The sequence below is a fragment of the Gymnogyps californianus genome, chromosome 2, assembly GCF_018139145.2.
Source record: "Gymnogyps californianus isolate 813 chromosome 2, ASM1813914v2, whole genome shotgun sequence".
In the NCBI taxonomy this organism is placed as follows: domain Eukaryota; kingdom Metazoa; phylum Chordata; class Aves; order Accipitriformes; family Cathartidae; genus Gymnogyps; species Gymnogyps californianus.
Genome location: NC_059472.1, coordinates 9,122,635 through 9,148,749, shown reverse-complemented (window position 1 = coordinate 9,148,749; position 26,115 = coordinate 9,122,635). Strand labels below are relative to the sequence as shown.

Sequence of the window (26,115 nt, the reverse complement as noted above, 5' to 3'; positions counted from 1 at the left end):
ATTAGTGAATTGAGCCTTACATCCTGTGTATATGTACGGAAGTATAACTCCCAATTAACAGATTGGGAAACTGAGGCACAGTTACATTATGCAGCTTACTTAGCAGCACATAAGTCAATAAAAGAGTGGAGTGTAAAACCTGGAGTTCCCTACACTGAACAACCTTATTTTTGGAACAGAAAGAAAATTTGGCCCCATAAGTAGCAAATGGGCTTAGCAAAAGATTTTCTACAAAATAGCATTGTAGTCATGCTTTGAGCAATTTTATAAACACTACTGAAGATTATCAAAGTAGTTTGAGGGATTTATATTTACATTTTACAATAAATGAATACCTATGATCAATCTCAAGAGGTGGCTTTGATAATTTTAATTTCTACCTTTAATTTTGTTTTGACATTGTATTTCATGGGTAGTTGTATAAGAGATCACATGAGAAACATTTAGTTCACAAAACCATTTCAGTAAGGTCATTTACTGGGACTCAGCTTTTTCCCTGCTTTGAAAACTAGACATTCTTGGCTAGGTTGGTTCGGGATTGATTTACTTATATTGGAAAATGGATTCAGACATTATGTTTCCACAAAGGGATATTGCTCCTGAAAATATTTTTACTTTGCTGCTCTGTTTACAAACTGTAGCAGGGACCACCGTATCTTGCCTGTTACCAATTCACCATTGTTGTATTGAAGAGTATCAGATAGGTATGTATCATAGAAGAAATCAGCTGTACCATTTATATAGGGTAAAGTCATGCAAACCATGCTCAAAACTAAGCTCCTTAGTTTTGGTAGCATGAAAAAAACTGCATTAGTAAATTGTATGAAATGGTGCAGAATGACTACCACTAATATCACATGCATCTTATGCAGCCATTGGTGTTTTGAACTAGTAAGCTTTGGGTGTAGAGTAAGTGAGATATACAAAGTATGCTTACATTACATGGAGAAGTCAACCAGTGACTGCCCCCACACGCACTTTTAAACTGGCTTATTTGAAGGGGTCCATATTGAATCTGAAATCCCATCTCCTGTAGAAGACAAAGGCATGGAGCCACTTGGTGTAAAAGGGTCGGTGTCTGTGTCCGTTTCCCCCTCTGCTAGGTAGCGTTTCTCTCTCATCCACGCTGATCCACCATTGGGGCCAAACGGGAAGTCGTCTCTGTCTTGGGAGATACTGAAGCCACTTGGGGACCGCTCAAGTTCCTCATGGTTGACGGAGAGAAGGGACAATGGAGTATCGCTGTCTCTTGTTAAGCTCCTTCTCTGCCTTGGAGACACCTTATCTGAGTAAGGGCTTTGTAGGTCTCCTTGAGAGTGGTAGCTAACCTGGGAGTCCATTAATGTAAATATAGGCAAAACTGTTGGCCTTTCTGCATATGAAGTTGAGGAAGGTGTGGCTTGCGGTTTGCCAGAGTTTTGCCCACCTATTGATAAAGGTTGTGAATGAGTCATATGACCATGTGCTGAGAAACCATAAGGACTGACTTTGTTGACCGGAACCTGCTGGAAGTTGTAAGGAGTTTCATGAGCACACTGCTCAGTGTATTTATATATTATTGTTTTTAATTCAGAATATTTGTTTTCTTCTCTCTTCTCCTTTGCAGGAGAAGCAATTTCTTTCAATGGACTTATCTCAGCGACTTGTATTTGCAGCTGTTCCATATGATGCATATGCATATCAACAAGAAAATCCAGTTTCTTCCCCATGTCATTAACCTGAAAAATACCAATGTCATGATATTGTCTCAAGTTAGTTGTTCAACAAGAGTGTCAATGCTTCCATACATACACTGCTCCCAGCAATGGCGTGCTGCCATCTTTATTGGTCATGAAGGTAACTATAGGATAATCATGACTTTCCCTTGGAAGCTAGACTGCAGTGGATGCCAGCTTATCTTCTAACTGCCTCAGATTAAGAAGACCCATCCCTATGAACCGTGCCAAAAAAAATTCTTAACATTGCTGGATATTTGCCAGTCCAGTATCCAACAGCAGTCTACAATGTTATGACCAAAGTCTTGACACCATATAGTAAAAAGCTATTACCAGCATACAACAGATGGAATTACCTTTGCACACAGACCTATTCTCTAACTCTTAATAGTCCCCCAACATCAGGGTTAAATATTAGGACTAATTTCCTTTCTCTTTTGATAGTACTTTGTGCCTGAACATTTACACTCCGTGAAAGGAATTGATGTGAATCAATGCCACTTGCCTCCATCTTACTTAGTTACGTATTTAAAAATGACAGTGTCTTGACTTGCTAAGCAATAGGTTAGGATGCACAAAGAAGGCCCCAAAATACCTGTGGAGACAATCTTTTTGAGTGCCAGACCCTGTAAAAGAAGGTGGTGCTCACAACAAAAAAACCAGACACGATGGCATGGACCAAAGACATGGACCTGTTGGAGCGAGTCCAGAGGAGGGCCACAAAGATCATCAGAGGGCTGGAGCACATCTCCTGTGAAGACGGACTGAGAAAGTTGGGGTTGTTCAGCCTGGAGAAGAGAAGGCTCAGGGGACACCTTATACCAGCCTTCCAGTACCTAAAGGGGGCCTACAAGAAAGCTGGAGAGGGCCTTTTTACAAGGGCATGTAGTGACAGGACAAGGGGTAATGGCGTTAAACTGAAAGAGGGTAGATTTAGATGAGGTGTAAGGAAGAAGTTCTTCACTGTGAGGGTGGTGAGGCACTGGAACAGGTTGCCCAGAGAGGTTGTGGATGTCCCATCCCTGGAAGTGTTCAAGCCCAGGCTGGATGGGGCTTTGAGCAAGCTGGTCTAGTGGGAGGTGTCCCTGCCCATGGCAGGGGGGTGGGAACTAGATGATCTTTAAGGTCGCTTCAACCCAAAACATTCTATGATTCTATGAGTATGGAGTTTAAGGGAATGAAAAAGTCCCCTCTAAACATCATGGTTAGAGTCTTGCTGGCATATATAATGACATTCATTCAACAGGTTTCAAAATGCACACTTCCCAGTTAATTAAATTCTTTCATGAAAAACTAGCAACATAGTTTTGTGCTCATTTGTACAAGATCATTAGTACACGATCTGTGTGAGTCTTGATCACCAACAGTACAAATTTGCCTGGGTCAGTCAAAGACTCATACAGGATTTATGTCAGCTTTATCACTTCTGTACAAGTGCCTCAGCCTCCATCATTGTCATGAAATTACATACCTGTCGTTCAACTTTAACAAATTTGCCCATCATACTTTGGTCTTCAGTATCTGCTGTAGATGCTTTGGCTACATATGGATCATTTCTATAAAGAATTAATAACTCATGTTAATTGAACTCATGTTCAATTTTTCTTCGCATCACAGTAAGTAATTTGTGTCAGAAAACAGAATTACCATCTTGGTGGTATATTCATATAGCTCCTTAGAGCCCCATTTAAGAAAAAATTTAATTTAGTTATTTATCACACAAACAGGAGTAAAAGTCTATTCTATGTGATTCAAATGCATTTCTAAAAAAATGTATTCTTGATTTTTAATTTAAAATTATTTTGGTTCAAAATTAAGATAAAGATTAAGAAAAAACAAGTGCAAACAAAAAGTTCAAAATGAAAGTGAAATTAATCTCAGATTTGGTGGAATAATTTCAGGTTTGTGAAAAATGTTGAGATAGTCTATATAGTGGGTCTATAGATGGCCGTGTGTTTTTAAATCTAATTCTTTATAATTAGTGTCTTTAAAGACTCATTCTGAGTTTCAAGGCTGAGCGTTTGGGTTTTTTTTTTTTCTTAATTTCATTAAACCAAATAGTAAGTGGCAGAGACTGGAAATGCTGAAAAGAGACAGTCTGGCCTGGAGATTTAAAGTAGATTCCAGAATAAATTTTCTTCTATGTAATTTTCTACTGCTCGTCCATCAGATGGACTAACTTCAGGAGGTAAGAAGATGATCTCTGCTTAACTAAAGAACTTTGATTTATAACTTCATGCGATCTAAGATGGTCATTATCAAGTTAAATCTTTATCAAAACTCAACCTCAAAGGAATCTATGTCTTTCCATAACCTATGTCAAAGTCTAGAAAAACAATTTCTAAGCACTTGTTCTTTAACATGACTTAGAACAAATATACCCTAAAACTTTTGTTTTAACAGGTCCAGTTCTCTTTCTGACAAAATTCAAAATATAGCTGTGAATATATCTTACTAAATCAGAAACTATATCTAAAACATGTCAGATTTTGCACATTGGGTTACTGATGATACGGGCTCATTCAAATTTTGCAATCTGCTTTGTTTCCCAAAATGATCATTGCCTCTTCCATATATGTAGGTCTCTGTCTTCACATTTACATGTTTTTAGATTTTTCACGGGGTGAGATAAACCAGATAGAGCCAAGTTAATTTATTTTCTGTAAGATTACTTTTGTTCTGAGCAACCATAACAGCTTTGGGGACAGATTGTTGATGGTCTTGTGTGGTTCTTCATGGGTATTTATTGACAGATTGATAGTTGTAAATAACAGAAGAAGTGTCATTTATTATTGAATTCTTGCTACCAGGAATGCAGCAATACAATAACATGCTGTAACTTTCACACCCAGAAACCTGGTATTGCAATTTATTTTCAGTAATTCTCACCGATCATTGGTTTAAAAGCAGCATCATTAAAACTCTGTGCTTGCCATTTGGTGGGGGCTATAACAAAACTTTTTTACTTCAGGAAGATAACTAGTTTACCTTCAAACTATTAGTGATTTTTATTGAGTTTTTAAGTGGGTTTACTAGTTGAATGTTAGAAATTCAGCACATCAGCAATAAAATGTATATATTTCATATAAAATCACATTTTCAAACCATGGAGAAGCTGAGCTGGCCAATTAAGAAGCCAGTAAGTTTGGATTTCCATCATACATTGTTCTTAGGGAAGCTAGTGTCTTTCTGGCTCAACATTTAGACATATATATCTTGTAGCAACATACATACCCTCTCAGTATCATTACTATAACAGTGTACTGGCTGGATGAATGAAGGTCATGCTTATTGGTATGAATGAACTTTTTATTTCTGTTTTGGTCTGTGCAAAATACTAAGCATAAAAAAATTCACCTGGGAGACTGTTGTGAAGGGTAAGAAAAAGCTCCTCCCTTTTGGGATTTCTTATGCTTGGGAGTAGATGGAGGTCCAGGTGTAAAAATCATATCTACTCTGAAAAAAAGAAAAGTGCAACTGCATAAGTCCATCTCCAAATGCTAACACATGATAAAAAATGCTATGCATCTCTACAGCAAACAGTAGTAAAGATTCAAAAAGGAAGCACATTTTGATTTAGTAATATATTGAGGATCATGATGTGTTTGTTCTGTTCTGGGTCCACAGTCAATACATTGAATTGTAATTATCTGGTAATTTCATGGTAATTAAGTAATTATCTGTCTCATTGTTTCCAAACTTTGACATTTGAAACACATGACTTCATTTCCTTCAAAGGAACTAAATAGTGTGATTGTCAAAAAAACTCCAATAACAGCTGCTCCTAAAAATGTCAGGAGAGACCCATCAGGTTTTGTGCTGGATAGTGAAAATCAGAATTTGGCTAAAGGTGGCAATTCCTGATACTCTTAATAAACCATTGACTTTCTAGCAGTTATTGTGCCTAATTATCAGTAATTTTTTTTGTCTTTACTAATTATTCTTTTGATTTGAAAAATATAACTGTAAATGAAGTTTCACAAGGAATCGTGTTTGGCTTTTTATTTGGAACAAAACCAAAAGGATTGTTTGGGAGGCTCCGGTACATTTAATTACACTCTTTTACTATATCAATATATTCTTTCATTTGGCATATCAACTGCTCAGGTGCAAGCAAGCCTCTGTTCATTCAGCCCACACACCAAACTGACCAGGTATCAGTCAGCACTAGTCCACAGACCAGTTATTTGTATTATCAGACAATCCATGCAGGTACATTGCATGGCTTCATGGTGCCTCATGGAGTTTTGAAAATGGAACTTAAAAAAGCTCAAGGCCTCACAAAGCTAGCTAGATATTTGCTAGGCATTGCTGGGCCATCAGTCAATGTCTCATCAAACTCCTATGGCATCTTGCTATTCATGGACCCAATGAGCAGGACTCACCTCCCTGGTTTTGTCTAGTTACAATCAGTGGAGATCTAGTCAAAACAGTGAAGAAAATTTGGGGGAGAGTAAGGGAGATTCAACTGATCAAATGAAGGCATCTGGTTTAAACAGGTATTAATTGTGCCATAAAGGCCATTAATTATGTTGACTAGCTCTCTTTTCACTATAAGAGGAATCTCACATGGCTTGCCAGGATTATGCTTTTTCTTCAAAGACATCTAAAAAGGTCTCCCCTGTATACGTGCAAAATGGCTGTTGAAATTTTGTGGTTCTTCTGCTACTGGTGATCCTTTATACTGGTGCATGGCATTGCTGAGCTGAATGTTGCAGGGTTGAGGCTGTGCTGTGATTCTTGCCCTGACTCACCTGGGATGTGTCTTCATCCCCCAAAGCTCTGCCATAATCACTGCATGAGATGAGCCTAATCATGTCAGGCACTTTTACTGCTGCTAGGACTCAAGCGAGTATGAGAGGTGCTCTGCTATCCAAAATCACACAACACCTCAGTCTGAGGTAAAGGAAGGATCTCCAGTATAAGGTGTGTAGACCCCACCATAGCTAGGTGCAGATTTCTAACATCATGAGCCCTCCTCAACTTCCTGAGTTCAAAAAGATATTACTGCATTGAAACTTAAGCTCATGTGATGCAGAGCTCATTTTATAGGGTAACAATGGTGTTTTGTGGTATATAATTAAAGTAAGCAGCTTTTCTAGAGCAATAATAGTGACGTAGGAACCAGACATGTTATATACTTGAAAATGAGATAGCCCAGTATGTGGAAAAGCACTTTGAAATAAGAAATTATGAAGTTCAACAGAAGGACCAGAGCAGCCTTACAAAGCCAAGGTAAGTCTAGATAAGGCCCAAATGTGCAGCAAGAGTTGCACTCACTCAGCCCATTCTTGAGAGAAACCAAGGGTATGTCTGTGTGGCATTTTGCTGTTCAGAGTGACTGGGGGGGCTCAGGGAAAGTGGACAGTGCTGTGCTGAGACTGAACTAATACAGCTACACACATATACACACACGTGCACTCAAACCCAGACAAGCTTACTAGCTCAAGCTCTGACCTGCGCCCATGGCTCAGGATGCAAGCAGCACAAATTTCTGCAGACATGCCTCAAAAGCATATTGCGATGAAACGCTTCTGTGAGGAAACAACTGTGGGTGCAGATTGCACCTGAACAGTCAAAAAGGCCTGAAATTCCAATTTTTTTCATATAGGTCAATTTACACCTGAGTGAAGGGGATGTAAATCCTTCTGTGCTGATGTATTTTTGCACTTGTATGAGATGTTTCACCAGGCACAGGTCAGAAGAGAACCCAGCCCAAAGAAAAGCTCATGTAGAGCAACTATTGCTTTTATTTATCATCTGTAAAAAGGGGAGAAAGGGAGAAACTTGACCCTAATCAAATAAGGTAATGGTCAAGAAAATTCACAGGATTTTTTACTCCTATTTTCCTGTTCTAAATATGAGCCAGTGGTCTCTTCTGCTGCAGTTACCCCTACTAGCTGCTCACTTGCCTTTATTCTCTGGGGAAAAGGCTTTCTTATTGACCAGCTACGCTATGCAAAGACATAAACAAAAACAAAGCTTTGTACTCCAACTATGCTTTTATTTTGCCAGCACAGCTATACATTTTCCCCATTTACCAGAGGATTCTTACCTTGCCTGAAGATATTTTATTCTGGAAAGCATATCAAGATGCCCTGCTGAGTATTGCTCTATCACATCCTTTACATCATAAGGCCTCAAAGTCTCCTTGAATTTTTTTTTATAGAGACGAAACTGTAGTATTCTGCATAATAAACAGAAAAACTATTAACTTCTTATATAAGTTCCATAATGATAATTTTCAGTTTTATCAAATAATTGATAAATACTCTGGATGTTTGGAAATTAAGCATGTTCTTTCAAAACAAGGCAATAAAACATAAGCAGAAAATCTCTAATATCATACCACATTCGTAAATATATAATAGTTGGCTTTTCATAATTAATAGGCTAAAACTAATTATATGCACAAAATGTCTTTTTCATCACTAACATCATAACTAGAAATGGTTCAAAGCTACAAAATCATATGTGGAATTTGATTTTGAACAACAGAAGTCACAGGACATTTTGAAGCTGTGAAGCTGAAGCTGTTTTTTTTACACTTCAGACTATTATAAAGATAATTTATAGTATACATAATGCTGAATCATTTTCAGCTTGGTTTTCATGTTGCACCTGGGAAGTTTCAGATAGGAAATGTTAGTTAGATAGAAATGTGGAAGTTAAGAAGTCAACAGAAGTTCAAGTTGTGGAGAAAAGAAAAAGTGTTAGAACTGCTTGAAGTGTCCTTGAAAAAACAGCAGTATAATATTATTGTTGTTGTTGTAATAATATAATTGCTGTTATTATTATATTATTATAAAATGTCCTAGTAATTAGCAACAGAATTCTTATAATAAGGACCAGTGCTGGCCAGAGCACTTAAAAACTGTTTGGCATTTTTGTTTCATTCTTTTCTGTTTATACATTAGTTTACACTGTTATATCTTGGTAGATTAAAAAATAGACAAGAAACATATTTCAAGAATGAAAAGCATTTTATTTCTTTAATCTGTCTTAGGCTTGAGATCCAAGGGTTTGCTTTCTCAGTAGAGTCTCCATGTTCTTATTGGTCTGAATTGGGGAATTGCTGTCGTCTGTTAAGATTCTGACCTGTTTTTTATTCAAGGTTGGTGGGTTTTTTAACCTTTTTAAAATCTGTATAAACTTTCATTTAGCAAAGATAATTCTATTGTGACTTTGTAAGGGTTTTTGACTCTTTAACTGTTGCTTATAAATCTTTCAAGATTTCAAAATTATACCTACATCTATTTTAGCCAAACTATATATGATAACAGCAAAACTATAGTTAAAAAAGCATAAATGAAAAATAGGAATCACACTGTTAGCAATTTCAATTTAAAATCTCCTTGATCGTGACCCTGAAAACCCATTAAGTGGTTTTGTCTGAAAGAATTACTTCCCATTAGCATTCAGGGTCTGGGTAAACTATACAAGGAAAAAAAAAAAAAAGCTTGTCTCATGATTAAGTTTAAAGGGAAATTGCATGAATCAATTAGATTTGGACTGGATGTGGGAAAGGAAGTTTTGCAAAAGTAATAATAGCATGTCTTATGGAGACAGGGCTGGAAAGGAGGACAGATGTATAGGCTGTGTTTGAAAGCAAGCAAGTATCAGGGAAAGAAAGGGAAAACTATGCAGGAAGTAGGGATGAAGAAACTTCCAGGGGGACGGAAGCAGTCATGGGTAACATGAGCAAAGCCTGTGGGACATGGCTTTCAGCAGGCTTGAGAAAACTTGGAATTTTTAATGACTGGTTGTCCTGCACCCAATTGGAAAACAACCAGGACAATATATACTATGGTTATATACACATAAGTATATGGTTATATACTTATAACCATCTTCTTTGAAGCTTTTCTAAGATAATTTTGGGGCACTCCAGACTTGCAGTATTTCACCTGGAAGGTAGTAACTCCCTGCCCCAAAACTTAACAACTTCTGGAATAAAAAGCAATTGCAATGAAAGCAGAATATTTTCCTATGGGGGCATTTTTCAAGGGAAGAGAGTAAAAAATACTGAGTGGAGGAGTAACAGAGCATCAGTGAATGAATTCTATGTGCTTGATGTGCTGAACACATTATCAAGCCTTACCAGGATTTTTCTAACTCTAGGGAATATCTCTTGTGATATGAAAATAGAGGTGACACATGTCACGAGTTGAAGACTGCTGAAATGGAGACCTCAGCATCTATTAAAAGATGACAGCTGAAAAGTATATTGCACACTCATACAACTGTGAATAAAGAAGAGTTCAGTCAGCTCAGAGTTTATTGTTAAGTGAAAATTCCAGTTTTATATAAATACTCCAGTCACTAAATTGAGCAAGATACCATATTTATAGCATATTCTAATGAGGAACTCTATACAATATTATTTTATACTAAATATATTTATGAAGTGTCTTGCAAAAATGGCATGGTCAATGTTACTGCAAAACATTTTCCTTTCTGCATATTTTCAAAGACAACTTTAAATAGAGTCTGTCTTGTGCTTTTCAATATATCTAGAATTATCTAATCTATTGCATTTAAAAAAAGCAATAACAGCAACAACAAATCAACATGTAGCAACATGGTAAGGTGATTTCCTGAAGCATAAGCATTCAAAGTCAAAGCAAAGCATTGAGGAGCACCAGAGACATTTACCTGACAGCTCGGATGGCTGTCTTGAATGTGGGGATCATATCTTCCATAAGGAAGTCGCTACTGTCACCTCTCTCTTCCGCCATGGGTTCCCCTGTTCCTGCATCTGCAAAGCAGGTCAAAAAAAAGCTGTGTGAAAATCTGACCACACAATATTTAGAGGGAGGTCTGGCTGACTAAAGCACTACATAAAGTGTAATTTAGTAAAGGAACATCTCTTGCACCTTCCTCTTTCTCTGGTCAGCTCTTGAAAGGGACTTCATAATTCTGCTGGGCCAACTGTAAGACACGTTATTTGAGGGATCTCCTCTCAGATTCCAGCATTTCTGAAACATTGGGAACTTTTCTTCCTTTCCAATGGATTTAGAAGTTCCCACTTTTAGGAGCTTTTACAATCAAAAATCTTTGCCAAAATTATTTTACATAAGGCTAAAACAGGTGTAGAAGCTACAGGCCAAGTTCTCCTCCCACTTGCACTGCTTGGAGCTCATGTGCCTTCATGGAAGAGAATAATCAAGTTCCCGGTGTGGACACCCAGACTACATCCATGGTAGTATGCCCAACATGCACTGATTCCAGCTGGCACAATAAAGGAGAAACTGTTATTTAGAGACCATTTCAACGCTATAGGCAAGAAGAGGAAAATGTGTGGTCAGGGAAGCTGAGAGGAAAGATGCCCTGTGATGTTGCATGGACATCCAATGGAAATCTGCTGAGGGGCAGCAGTCTTAGGGAGAGTGGGAGGGAAGCAGCTGTTGACTCTATAAAACAAGGTTTTAAGAGATTGCAATGAGGAGATATTTGAGATGCCTGGACACAGGCTAGTGCAAGGGCTGGATGCAGTCTAGGAGGGAGCTACCTTAGCATAGCATCCCTGCTGATAAACCAAGCCATGACGGCATGTGCTTTTTTAGGGATATAGATTCTCTGCCCAGTGTGCCCTCTTTTTCCAGGTCAAATAGGTTGATTCCATCACTGGCTTTATCCCGTATCAATTGCTGTTTCTATGGAGGGCCATTGTCTTATTTCAAGCACTCTGTTGCCTGGACTCCAGCATTCATTTCCTGGGGCTCCCCCAAATGTGCCATGTAAAACCAGGGACCAGCCACGCTTGGCCCAGAAAGTCACAAACCTTCAACAGAAGATGCAGAGGAACAAAGTAAAATGGGGAGAATAGGAGATGGATAGAAAGAAATCAACACAGATGGGCTACCTTCTGAGCTTTGCCAAAAAGCGTACGCTTTCATTCGGAATGCAGTGCGAAAACGCTCCTTATTATTCAAGACAACATTCTTAGGCTCTTTTGAAGGACTTTCTTCAATGGCATCTACATTCAGAGGGGTAAATAGCTTTCCTTTAGTATTGGTACCACGAACCCGATCCAAGAGACCCAGCTTTTGGCTACAAAATAAGCAAAAGTAATCATTTTCCTCCTTTGTACACTTTTAACTTGTTTTCATGATGCTTTAAGTATATAATGGGCTAAATAAATGTTTCGTACACAAGGACACTGCTGGGGCTACCATAATACATCAATGTTTTTGTAAGCAACAGTTAAGCTCCACAGATAATTAACTGCTTTTTATGAGCATTTTTTGTATCAATGTTGAAAATGTTACCAGGGGTCTTGCTATCCTCTCCATGTAATGTATCACAGTGCTTCAGCTCCCGTAGCATGTCTGAAGCATTAGATTTATTATGAAGAAGAGAAACACCACTACTTAGGCAGTTATATTGTCTAATTATAAGGATGCTTGGCCTTCCCTGTTCAGTGCTTTCTTTAACTACTGGGTCTGTGGCAGGCTATCAAATGAATAACTCGTGCATAGCCAGGAGTAAAAGAAAGTCAGATGTGTTGTGAACCAAATTATCAGCAAAACACTGGGAAGGCATTGCCAAGCAATTACTAGGTACATGGTAGGGCAGGCTACCCAGTTCTCTCCACCATTCACTTTCAGTCGTCTCTCACTATACTAGAAATTGAGGTGGTCTATACGAATTGTAGTAAAAAGTGACATATTTTGTTCCTCTGATGAATCCTTGCACTGTCCTCTTACAGATTTACTGACCAAAGACATTTGTCCTTCAGTGAGAACATATAGCTAGAATTGCTACCTGCCATCTTACCAGCATCAGTAACCCTTCTGACAGCCTAATGACTGTAATGGTCTTTAAGGGCTATTACTAATACCACTGAAAAGAGCAACACAAAAGGAATTTGCTAATGAGTATATCAGCTTGTATATGCTCTGAACACTTTGTAGGTGATAGATGGTATAAATATTTGCTTTGCTTGTTCACTTTGCTGCTTAAATATTTGTTAATTGCACATTTGTTAAAAAAATGTGGGGCTAAGCCATGGGAAGAAAGCCTGCCTTTTAACCCATTCCTGAACGTTGCAGTGTGGGACAGCTCTGGGGAAGAGGTGAATTGTGCACACACAGTCAAGAGGCAGATCTGTGCAGGACACCGGGTCAAGCAGGTTGAGTGGGGGGAGGGAAGAAACCACCACAGCTGGCAGGTTTCTGAGAGCCACAGATAGGAGCAGAGCTGAAGGATGAACAGCAGTGGTGACCAGAAGAAAGAGATTTCGTAGGTATGCAGAGAGGTATCTGTGCAGTATGCTCAGCTGAAGCCACTAAACTTGCTGGCAGGAGAGGCAGCGTGGGGGGGGTCCACCACGTAAGGACACAGTGGACAAAGATGAAGACTTGTGTGCAGACCTTGCAAGTGAAGGGTCTCACTCACAGAACTACTTATCCTCTATTTAAGGAGTTATCTTGGTCAGATGGACTATTTTTATGTTCTACGATCTCTGGTGTCACTGGTGCACCTCTTAGATCCTTCATTCAAATCTCAGAGCTCTGTCTGTTGCAGTATCCCACCACAACAGAAGTTCTTATGACATTCCTCTTAAAATGATAAAGGCAAGATTTAAAGACACATATGATGACGTTGCAGCTTTCAAAGAGTGCTGACTCTAGTAGGAATACTGCAATTTACAGCATACAAAATTCCTACCTGATCTGAGCATTGAACATCGCAGCTGTCACAGGTTTTTGTGTTGTTTTCTTTTTTAATATGAATTGCTGGGGCCCTCATATCTACTATCTGTTTCTGATTAATATATCTTTGACCCAGGAGGTAATGAAATACGGGCTTCCCTGTCACAAAAGATGGAAGCACCAAACATTTGTGTAGGATGTTTTTTCAGGCCTTCTGAATTTTCTTGTTGACAACATGACAGTACTTGTGAATGCAATTTCTGCAGCCTAGTAAATTCAGACACTTGCCCTCTCATTGCATGTATGAAGTGCATATGCATGTGCAAATATGGAAGTGGCAACTAAGAAGGACTTGTGTGAGTATGGAGACACACAAGTAGTCCTGATATATCAACATTGCCAGGACTGAAGTCAATAATGTGAGAAGATAAAAGCATGGATTTGAGTGAAGAATTAGAACAGTCTAAGTAAGTGAATGGTAGTAATATTACTGAGACTTTGCCCTCATGTCATTTCCTGAGGAATTCATGGCATGGAGGGAAGATATACAAAGTGCAGAAAAATGTATGGAGCAAAAATCAGGGATTACTTCCTTCTTTGTAGAAAAATACGAGATGTTACTTGTTGACATCTGTGGCAAATTAGTCACCACAGAATGTGTAGGGCAGTCTCATGTTTGGTCTTAAGAACGTATTTCAAAAATGGTTTCCATAGTGCTTGCTTTTGGGTTGGAATCTTGATCTGATTGATCCACCAAGGTGCTCTAAAGGCTGAGCTGATGGTGAGTGCAGAGTCCCAACAAGTGATTTGTGTTCTACTAAGATAGAGAGAATCCTGTGACCTCTTTTCTGCATCACTTTCACTTCTCTGTTTCAGAGGCCAGGTTTGAGAGCAGTAGTGCTTTACAAGACAGACATCTTAACTCCATGGCATTTCTGTGAAATTTGGATTCTTCAAGCACTCAGCTACCATATATAGGAAAAATACATAAAGGAGAAGACAACAGCTAATGAGCAAGTTTTGAAAGGGCATGAAAAATAAAGGTGAGGAAGTAAAAGTCAACTGAATGACTTGTGTGTGGGTTTTTTGGAGGGGTAAATTAGAGAAAAGAAATTCTCATGTCTCATTAGTAACAAAATCAAAGTTTGAAGGAGGAGTTAATTTCGAGAAGGATGGTCAAGAAGAGTCTGGAATCATGGCATATCCTGAAAAAGATTTTAACGCAAAGAAATGCACCAAAAAATCTAGCTGAGTGATAACAAAGAGTCAGCCAGGCAATATAAACTCATGGGCATGAAGATGTGAGAGAGAGTGAGCTTGTGAGGTCTTCAATGTGAAGAAAAAAAGACAGAGCAATTAAGCAGGCTTGGCATGGTGGTGATCTTTGAAGGGGACTGTGAAATAAGCTACAAGAAGGAAGAAACTGAAGCAGTTTTAGGATGAGTAGATCTATTCAGTGATAATAAAATGAAGACATTTTTCCCTAGGTCTGAAAAAATTGTATGTACAACAGGCTTGTTGTGGAGATCAGCTTTTCCTGGTGGAGGGATTAACAGGTCACCGATGATACATGAATCTCAAATGAAAGGGGAGACTGTAGTCCACCTGTTCTTCAGGATATCAAGATTAAACTTCTTGGTTCAAGAGCTTCTGGAGAGACCTTCCAGGATGAGAAGGAAGCTCCTAGAAGGATGAAATCTAGCAGTGAAACTCAGATGATTTCAGATGATGAGGTGATTTCCTCAAAGGCAAGAAGTGGTCACATACTGCATATTGGCTTCAAGCAATGTATTAAACGTCACAAGATTTGGGTTAGTAACACTACAGAGAAGTTCTCAAGAAAGAATATGTTTAAGGCAGAGAACCTGAAAGACGAAGAAGCAGAAAAATAGATGAGACAGAAGATGGTTATTGTTTATAAAAAGCAGTTTAATACTATATTAGAAGAATATAGTTGTCATTATGTATGGCCTCTGACTCTCTCTCCAGAAACTTGCTTAGTCCTTCAAAATACATATCCAGATCTCTCAAAGTTTGCCCCTTAAAACTCCTGTAATAACTGCCTTCCTTACCAAAAGACAAGGAGGCATAAAGTGCATTGCAAGGATCTATAGGGTCAGACCAGCAGGAAGGAAAAAGGTCAGTGGATGATGCAAAGTATCCAAAACATTAATCTTGCGGATATTTTTTTTTCAGCATAAGACAGAAATATAGGCAATATATGCAGAAATATCTACCATGGAGCTATACAAGAATAGGAGTGATCAAGATTTGATATCTTCCTCACAGATCAAAACAGATCAAAATATTCCTCTGCATTCAGCACAAAAAGCTACTTATTTGCAGTGATATTTCCCACTGCAAACATAGGCACACTAATTTGTGGGTTGGTTTGGCGTTTTTTTTTTGCAGGGTGGGGTTTAAGGTAGATAATATGAACCAAAAGCATTCCCAAATTCTCTTTCTAGGGAGTTTCTCAACTTCCCCATTGATAAGTGTCAGTTTAGGAACAAACTGTTGTACCAAGACTGTTGCTCAAGCACCTTAGGCTTAGGAGCTATAACTCATCTGATCTGTCTTAAGCTGTTTAAAAAGTTAAATGTCCTGTCTAAGATTAATCTTTAGACCCCATTCTATAATCAGTGGGAAGTTAGCAACCTACAGAGTGCAGTTCAGCTCCATTTTACTTTGGGATGACTTTACAGCTGGGGGAACTTGTCTCTTGTTATTGACTACAGAAAGATCTAGATGAGAAGTCATTTAAAAAGCAGGTCTCTAGTCTAAGTTAAAGTTACCTGAGATGAAACCTTCCTCATTAATTGAATCTTGATGATTAACCCTTAAAGTAACATTCAGATTCATAACAGTATGTTTATGCAATAAATATAGACAATTGTGTCCATATCCAGGCAGCCAGAGCAGTAGAATCATCAGAAAATAATTCATCAGCTTCACATGAAAAAATACAACAGTATGTTGTATACAAAAAAAAACCAAAACAAAACCCAAGCTTCTTTCCAGAGAATGACTAGCTGTCATGAGAAAAAAAATGGACTTTATTATCATTTCCAAGGGATGAAATCTGGGTCTGCTGGGGTTTTTGTTTTCATTGTGCTTTTTAAAAAGACTTAGGAAACATTTGTTCTCATGACACAATCTCCTTCATTAAAACAGCATGCGCATGGCTCAGTCTCAGAGTATGAAGCATGCGCAGATCACATCATCCTTCATGAGTGGCTAGGACAGTGGTTCCCACCCAAAGGTTCATGTACTGCTGCTTGTCTTTCAGACTCCTCCTACTGATATTAGCTACTCTTCCTCCCCTTGGGACAGTGGTCCCACTTCATTTGGCTTCCTTACATTCAAGAAAATGTGATTCCCAACTTCCAGTGCAGTTCCAGAAACTGGGGGGATTCAAATGCATCCCAAACATGCTGATAAAAGTGCAGAGTAGTTTCTCTGACTAGCTTGGGTACGTTGCCATTGCTTGTCTTGCATGCTATTGCATCCTCTCCCTTGTGGTGGAATAAAACTTTTCCCAAAACCTTTGTCTTTGAAGTGGAGTCCCAGGATGAGAAGTCCTTAACTCTGTGGTAGATACAGACCACCATAAAGGGAGGAAGGCAGAAGCAGTCCAGACAGTTTGGCTTGAAAGCTTCCTACCTAAAGAAAAATTCAGCTCTCAGATTCTTGCTCCCCAAGAGCAGTGGGAATTATTTTGGACCATCTGAGAGATTAATTTGGTGGCTGGACATACAAGAGATGGCTGGCTTCTGCAGCAGATGTTTCACCCTTGCTCAGAAGAGTGGGAACCACTGAACTAGAAATACTTTTCCAGAAACAGTCATGCAAGGAAATAATGCAGTTACATCCCATCATGCAAGCCAGATACTCTCCTCTCTGTGCTTTGCCTAGTATTGGAGTTTCATAAAAAAATGGTACATGTATGAGAAGAAAAATAATGAATTAATGCTAACAGTGAATCAAACACAGCCCTCTTCCGTGTATTTACCACTTTCACCTAGCAAGGACTAATAATAATCAGGAAATTTTTCCATATATTTTGCAGTTTAGCTAATCACTAGATTTAGTTGGTTTCAAGTAACTGGAAGCAAAAGGCAGTCATGTTTACTCCAATATTTTAGTACATTATCAGCTGTACTTATATGAGTGAATTTAACTTTGGAAAAATCAAACATTCTGAATGAGATTTCCAGAAGTATTCTGCTTTGAACTATTCCCAATAGAAATTAGCACAAAACTAATGTTATGAGGACAACCACGAAGCCTGTAGTGAACATGTTCAACTGATCTCAGAGTCCATGAGTTTTCTTAGTATGAAACAAAGAGCATTCTGCACTTCCAAGGTACTTCTGAACTTTGGCCAATCAGCTTTCCCTTTTATCAAGTAATATGCTTTTCTATATAGAGGATCTCACAAAAATGTTCGATCTGAAAATAATTGACTGCAACTTCTTGACAACTAAAGTCTTCATTTAAAAAACCACTTTGTGCCCTGAATCTTGAGGTCTAAATTTGCGAGTTTCTAATGTCTGAGAAGGAAACATCCCTTTTTAGCCAACCAATTTCCACACTCTTTGGTGGTGTAAGTCCTCATTGCTATTTAAGTGTAGGCATGACTCTAAATCCAGACTTGCCTACCATCCAGAGTATTTGCCCAGAAACATGAACACAAGTCCTAACTTGGGCTCACCTTTGATGCCCTTCAGAAAGAGAAAGAACCCTTATGCACACTAAAGGCCTTTGCTTAGCCCCTCTTCTCATCCACACTTTTAAAAGTGATTGGAAATGGGTAAAAATAAGCAATGATGTCACACAAATCCATGGAGAGAATAATCCAAGTTCAATTCTTTGTGAAAACAGGATGAGTATTTTTCACCAATGGATGCAGCCAGGAATGTAGGTAGAAACCGTATGGATGTTGACCCACTCTTTACTTTGCAGTGAACATATCTCCATGTATCAACCACTAGAAAGCAAACCAAACTGCAAAATCAACGTCTCTTGACTATTTTGCATGGGCCGATCATCCAATGAAAAAATGGACTGCTTCACTAGCCGTTCTCCAAAAGTTGAAGAGCTTCGGCTAGAAAAGCTGAGTTGTGTGTTGATGATTTCATGTTTGTGGAATGAAGTGGGAATGAGAACAATGAGCTAAAGTTCAATGATAGCAAAATGTTTGTGTGGGGTAGAGTAAAATGCTTGACAATTTAGTCAAAATATTATTATTTCTGATGATGTGTCTTTCAGATTGCTGAAATGCCACAAATGATTTCTGTCTCTTTGCAGGAAGATAAAGTTCTTGCCCCACCTCTTAGGTCACAGTTCAGCAAGATATTTAAGCATGTCACTAACTTAATTCAGATGATCAAAAGCATCCACTTGCTTTCCATTTGCTGAACCAAAACCTGCAAATACACATGCAGAGATGTTGTTCCACTGAAATCAAATGCAAAGTAACTTGCATGAATTTGTTTTGGCAGGGTTGGGAATGCATAAGAAATGGTATTTAGCTCTTAGAGTGTATTTTTCTTACAGTAAATTTCTAAACGATTTGCAGAGTAGGTTAGTATCATTCCCTTTCTATGGAAACAGGGAAAAGCACTTATTTCTAAGCAGATCATTGGCAGAGCCAGGATTAGATCCCATGTTTTCTGAACAGCAGAACAATGAACTACCTGCAAGGTCATGCAACTTTCTTCTTATGCTTAAATAACTTTTTAGTCTTATCACCCCTTACTTTTTATGGTGGTTAGATGAACTATTGTAGTAAAAACAGAAAGTGCAGGCAGAGAATGGCATGCAAGAAATATGAAAAGAGTAAGGCTCAATTGTTACTTGAATGTATATACCTAAGTTTTCTTGTGAGGCTTGATCCAAAGAATGACTCCCTACTAAACATGACATTACTGTAAAGTGAAGAAAAGTTATTAAGATGAGACGTTAATGATTACTCATGAAAAGCTCTGTGAAAAAGAATGGGAACAGCCTTTCATTTGTAGTTAATGTAGTGTGCAGATCAGAGTGGCTTTTTTCTCCTTCTTGTTTCGGGTAGATGTATTAAGAAGAAATGCTGACAGTGAAATTTTCCACCTTGCAATGTATGATTATATTTTCATTATACTGTTACTACTGGCAATACAAAAATGCACCACATTATATGCATTCTTTCACACTCACATAATAGGAAGGACTAGTACCAATTCTGCCACTTCTTAAAAAAAAAAAAAAAAAAAAAAAATCAAACCAACTTTCCAAAGGCAGAGAAATATTATTTATCTTGTAGAGATAAGGAAACAGGGATAAATTACTTTTCTGCAATCACATAGTAATAGATCTAGGAATGAACATGCTCTCCTGATGTCTAGTTCTACAGTTGGACAATGCTGATTAGGAGCAAGAGCCTAGAAGAAAGTTCAAAATCCTTCGCTAAAGTGCTTGTACACACAAGTGTCGAAGTTTCGACACTAGTTGAAATCAGTGGAACAGCTGCTAACAACAGTGCTGAAAAATCAGGCCCACAATTCATTCCTCAAACATAGACATAAAAAGTTGGTTCAAAATAAACAATATGTCCATCAACCAAAGGCCCATCTTAGATGTAGGTCAGACACCCAAACCTTTGATGAATGATTTGCTGCACTCCAGCAGAAATTAGAATTAATATCTCTTTCTCATAAATCTTCCTTCTTGGGAGCTGAACAGTTGAAAAGGCTTTGCAGCAATACATGCAGAAGAGCAGTTGCTGTCTGAGAGTTCATGGGCTGGTAGGTTTAAGCATTGATTAAGGAAGAAAAAGCTAGTGGCACCTCTGGCATGAAGTCAGTAAACTCCCCACCAGTGAGCAATGAATAGCACAGCCCCAGTTCCTCCTGGTTTGGGGGACTATACAGGGCTTGTAGGGAAAATGCTATTCTTAACAGAGCAGCATCCTATGTACCACTTCACTGCTTACAGGACCACTGTCTAGCTCAAGGGTAGTCCAATGTGCTCTTCATCATATCTCACATTTTCACAGTTTCAGTTTAAAGGGAGCTTCAATAAAGCCTTGGGCTGCTGCTGAACTTTAATCGGCTTTCCGTTATCACAAGTCCTTCCCTGCAGCCCTGCCTTGGGATCTAACTTCTGAAATGGACTCTTCCATGCTGTTGTCTCCCCTGTGTTTTTCCCAAATAGTCTAAGAACAAGGAGCTGCATCTAGCTGTGACTTTGTCATGATGCCAGCTCCTGCTTCTGAGGAGAGATCCCAGAAAGATCTGTCACAGAGTTCAACTCTACTACTGGGGAGTTCCTAAAGAGCTTTCACACCACTGAATAGAAATCCTGCCACTTAAAGCACTACCCATCCTCAAATTTTCACACAGCCAGGCCTCATTTTTAGTTTATTAACTAGGTAAATTTTCTGACTCTTCTAGGAAAGCTTTGGACCAATTCTTCTCTCTCCCTTATCAACCACTGTTCAGACAACACAGTATATTACTACAGCTTTCCCATTAAGTACTTAACTGATGCATGAACCTGGAGACTGAGCGCACTTATGGGCTCTTCTCTCCAGCAGGACTGCGTTCCCTTATCGCTCATTTATTTCAATACAGCCTTAAACGCAAACTGCAGTGGAGTACAAGTAATACTTTCTATACTAAATCACTGTAGGAGGAAGAGGAATATTTTTTTTTTTAATTATCTGATCTGTAAATAAGAGTTTTATGAGAGATGGGAGGTGGGACTGTCAAAACAACCAGATTTTATGGCTCAGTCCCATGTCTACTGAAGTCAGTGGATGCTCCCACAAGTACCATCATTTGTCTGTTTACCTGGAGGATTTCCAATCCCTTTAATTGAATGCTTATTTCCATAAACACATTCTTGCTAACAGGAAGGCTCCAATGCAAGTTTACTGATGATTTTGCTGAAGGTTATTACACATGTAACAACATAAAAGTAAGATATATCCAGCTAGAATGAGGGGCCTTGGGATTACAGTTTTAAAGATTTTGAGCTATGGGTCATACCTTTCCATTTTTAATCCAGTGTGTCAACATAAAATGACTTCTTCTACTGGCCTGAAAGACACAGTAACGCAGAAGCTACTCCACGAACTGTTCTGTCACTGCAGGTGCAGGAGCTTCTCTAGGGGGGCCGTGACCAACAACAAACTGCAGCAATCATTCACTTGCCTAATTTTGATCTGCTGCTGCATCTGAGTCAGCACACGTTTTGGTTCAAGGTATGGAGTTACATGCTCAAAACGATTTCAGCTCCTAAGCTCTCTCCTACATATTAAAGGCCAAAATTCAGCTGCTGCCAACACTGGAGATGGCTAAATCTCCAGACAGCTACATTAATGCAACTGAGCTTGCTCATGACTGTTTAGCCTGGGCAGCGTCATGGATGTATGGTACTTAAGGTTCATGAGGGTTCACAAACTAGGTCACTCCCATCCAGGCAGTCTTTGAAGAGGAGCAGGTTAGCTCACGGTGATGGTGGCAGGAGGGGGAAGTAATCTTTTCCCAATAATTCGGTACTACAGCACTTGCCTGTATCATAAGAAAACTTGGGATACATTTTTCTTTTCTGTTAAAGGAGGTTTGAACCCCAAAAAATCATAGGAGAACAGCAAGTGTGAATCTGTTTTTTTCAGCTTCCTTTATTGAAGCTGTCATGTGTTCCATGAAATGTTTGAAAAACAAAAAGAAAAAGATAACTTTTCATCAGGCCAGGGACTGGAACTTAGGCCTGACCTCTGACTAACACTTTTCAAATTTTTCTACAAATCTTGCTCTTTTTCTCTGCGCTGTAAATGGGGATGCAAATGGAAATAGCTTCAGCGCAAGTCTGTGGAACTATTTATCCTTTAATTGCTATTGACTTTCATTGTGGGTGATCCATTGATAGCAGTTTAGCATTAAGTATTTCACGTTTTCAACCTAAGAGGTTGAATTATTTCGAATCTGGAACTTAGCTGGAGAGGGTTATAAATATATCACTTCCATTTGAGACCTTGCAGGTTGACTGACAATGACTGCTCTGCTGTAGTCTTCAGTGACTGACCAGTATTAGGATCGATGATTCCTTCATTCTCTTTGCTTATAAATTCCCCAGAGTGACTGGGAGCTTTCCCATCTGTTTCAGCAGGGGTAGGACCAAGGCCTCAAACCTAATGTAGCTTTTCTAGTACTGCCAGAGAGATTGACTATCCTGCTGATCCATCTTAGCCATCCATCTTAGTATTTATTGTCAAGAAATCTTTGCATGTGATGAATCGACACAGACTTGATCCCTCACACCGCAACATTGCTCGGTGCAGGACTGTTGAGTAATAACATGAAGCAGAACTTTAAATTCACCCCAGAACAACCTGGATGCTAAACCCTGGCTCTATGGCATGGATCAGGAGAAATCTAGACCATGATAATCATAACGAACAATAAAGCTGTTTACAGACAATCAGCAAGCAACACTGCATTTGTACGATTAGCATTTTAGCTGTGTTGTTAAATTGAGGAAAAAGCAAGCAATTAGGAAATGGATTGGTTAATAATTTTTAATGACTACCTGTGGTGTTAGTAGCATATTTTGGTTAACAGCTCATGAATCCACAAAAAAACATTTAACCTGCATCCTCCAATAACTGTATTAAAACAGGGCTATAATAATGGCAGCTACGTACCTGGCAGTACCATCCAATTGCTCTTTCCTTTTATAGAAGAGAGGAAGCATTACAAGAAAGCAATGAGAGAAGAATTACATAATAAATTCACCAGATTTTTTAAACATAAATTGCTAATCTATTGCTAATAGTTTATACCTCTTTTGTTCTGTGACCATAATTGACAGCAGAATAAAAGCTACATTTTCAACTAGCCGTAAAGCAAAGAAAGTGATATAGGTTCCTGAAACCAAGCTGTGCTGCTTAGACTGGCAATCCAGTTTTTGGTGAGAAGTGAACTCCCTTGCCCTCTCTCCCAGGACCTTATTTGCAAAACACCTATCAAATTTCAGGTCGCATTTGAATCACAGAAGAACCTACATACAATGAACAAGCTTGAAGTCACAGTAATGAGTCTAGACTCCAGGCAAGCCTGAGAATTATTCTCTGAACAAAACCTGAGGTCAAGAAACCCTCTAGAAATGACTCTATAACGGATAATGTGGGAATAGATAGAGAAGGGATAAAGAAAAGGAAAGAAATGTACCAAGCTTTAATTAAACACTTGTGGTGTTTTTTCTTAGAGATTTCCTTTTTGACGTATGTGAAATCAATCCTAAAGAAATACATTCTGAATAAAACAAAGAAAGAGCTAGTATTTGTAATTTGCCCTTTGTGAAGGCAGGGGCCTGAAATGTTTCTTCAGGTCAGTTTTGAGCAACAGCTGGAGCTGCAGTATTAGCGCAGTGAGCACAACTTACATGTGGAGACCTCTGAGCTGAGCAGTAGTTTAAGGGTACTTTTTTTCAGAATGAGGCATAACAGCAAGTCCAGAATGAAAGTTTAAAGCATAAACTTGGATAAGTAATGCCCATTATTAGCAGCTGATAGTCTATAGATAGAAGTCTTGGTTTTCATAGGGTCAACATTTTAAAATGTTAAGACCTCAAGGTAAGGAAGGAGCCTGTTGACAGGCAAGAAAAGCGAGGATCAGACAGACTCATATCCATAAACATATGAGCATCCATTAAGTCTGAATGTCTTTATGTATGGAATGCTTTCCACTGAACCCAGAAGTTGTGATTAAAATAAAAACATGACACCAACTCCCCAGAAAAGTTTTCTTGTGAACCTTCAGTTAACAGTTTCAGTGGGAGTCAGTTTTAAACATGCTTTGGCTGTCCTCCACTGAATTATCCCCTTGAGCAATTGGTATTGCCAAAAAACAAGCATTTAACAAGCATTAATTATGTTCAGATGCCATGGCCACCTCTGTGAACAACACAATTCTCAGGCCAGTTGAGATAAAGAAGGAAAAGTAAGAATTTTCAGCATAGCCCCTATCTTAAAATACACAACCACATCATAGAGGGTGTGAGAAGTACAGGCACCTCTGAAATCCAGGGCTAAAACTTTATCAGGACCCAAATTACAGAGGGAGAAATTGAGATTTCCAGGACAATAAACTCCAGAGCCTTACAAAGGGAAGCTGACAGTGAGGCAGCCTTCTCCTTTGTTTAATGCCAACATGAGAGCCACTGATGGAGTTATCCATGTGCTCCTGATACATCCCACCAGGGGAAGGGAGAAGAAATGGATCCAGAAGCCAAAAGCATATTTTTCATTCTCAGCCAGGAAGTTAACTGGCAACTACCTGTTACCTACAAAAACCTCATTGATATATATAAAGTCTACGTTTCTTATCCTGACTTATACTTCACAGAAAATGATGATGGAGAGGTGGACAATGCACTTACCTGAAAAATGGAAATGATACAACTGATTCATAAAACCTCCAGGTAGCAACTAGATCAATCCTGTTGGGGTTAGTAGCATAGTATCTCCAGGCAGCCTGAATTACAAGAGAGAGGAAATAATTAGTGTTAGGTAAGATATTCCCTAGGCTGACAGCAGCCAGGTTGTTTCAAAGAACATAACGATGCACCTGAGTGACTATCTGGAAATTAATTACTAATCAGCCATACCAAATGAGTATCACTATATGGGAAAATTATTGACACTGGATTAAGATCTGGGAGGGCTGTTAAAGGAGACAGGACATGGGAGAATCACCAACATGAACAAGACATTACATTTGACTAAACTGGTTTTATGCTCCTGTCTGGCATGTCTAAAAGAGCTTCAAGCACTGCTGGACTTGTCCAATATTTCTGGAAGCGCTTAAGCTAGTTTACTATCTAATGTACCATCAGAGGAAATTTTCCTGAGTAATTTTCTATTTCAGCATTTAGCTCCAGTCAAAACTCTCTCTGCACATACCTAAAAAATACTGTAGTTGAATTAGCTACCTGCTAAGTGGAGATGCTTTAATTTAAAAGGTGAATTCAATTCACAACTCATCCCTGCAGCCCCTTCTTTTGCTAAGGAATGTTTTTAATGAGAACAGCATAATATGCCACTTGGTCTGTTTCTCCTGAGGGCTGGTCTGATCCTGAGCAGTCCTGAGCACCAACGCTGCCATCTGATATCACAGAAACTTTCTCTGTCCCTCTGTGGAAATGCCGCCATTTACTTCACTGCCATCAGAGTGTGCTCCACGCTCCTGTCAAATTTGTCAGCCCCCAGACTAGTAATTTTAAGCTTGATTTTCTGAATTCGTAACAAAGGCCATAACTGAAGTCCAAGTGAGCTAAGGAGTCTCTTCCCATTGAATCCTCTGACCGTCCAGTGACATAACAGGAGATCCAGGGTGCGTTTCAGTTTTTACAAACCACACATACTATTTACGTCATTTGCCTTGATTGAAATTGTCACTGTCTATTGCGTTACTTCTATTGCTGTTTTCACATCAATAACAACATAACTTTGTTTGCACATGAAAGCACTCTCTCAAGGGAACTGACAAAACCTGGATTTTTGATAGAATATGTTTTCGATAGTTTGTTTTCTGTGATTTTGTGGCACTGATGCACAAGTTGGTTGGTTTCCAGAAGCTAGCAGATGAGACCCTTTCTTCTGAAGACACTGTTCTTCTGAAAGATATTCTGGGAATTGAAAGATTCCTCAAAAACTACAAGGACCACTTGATTATCTAGCTCAATGAGAAAAAACT

The 26,115-nt window shown here is 38.8% G+C and overlaps 1 protein-coding gene across 1 annotated transcript in view; it reads right to left on the bottom strand.

The window, feature by feature from the left end:
- Positions 1-290: 290 nt before the first annotated feature.
- Positions 291-26,115, bottom strand: part of KCNQ3 (potassium voltage-gated channel subfamily Q member 3) — a 200,260-nt gene continuing 174,435 nt past the window's right edge. The window contains exons 8-15 of the mRNA XM_050891800.1: positions 24,800-24,894; positions 23,064-23,090; positions 11,581-11,768; positions 10,371-10,473; positions 7,771-7,902; positions 5,073-5,171; positions 3,187-3,271; positions 291-1,718 (exon numbers count right to left, since the gene is read on the bottom strand). Of these exons, the coding sequence (XP_050747757.1) occupies positions 981-1,718; positions 3,187-3,271; positions 5,073-5,171; positions 7,771-7,902; positions 10,371-10,473; positions 11,581-11,768; positions 23,064-23,090; positions 24,800-24,894 (1,467 nt within the window). The 3' untranslated portion in view covers positions 291-980. The remainder of the gene's footprint in view (positions 1,719-3,186; positions 3,272-5,072; positions 5,172-7,770; positions 7,903-10,370; positions 10,474-11,580; positions 11,769-23,063; positions 23,091-24,799; positions 24,895-26,115) is intronic.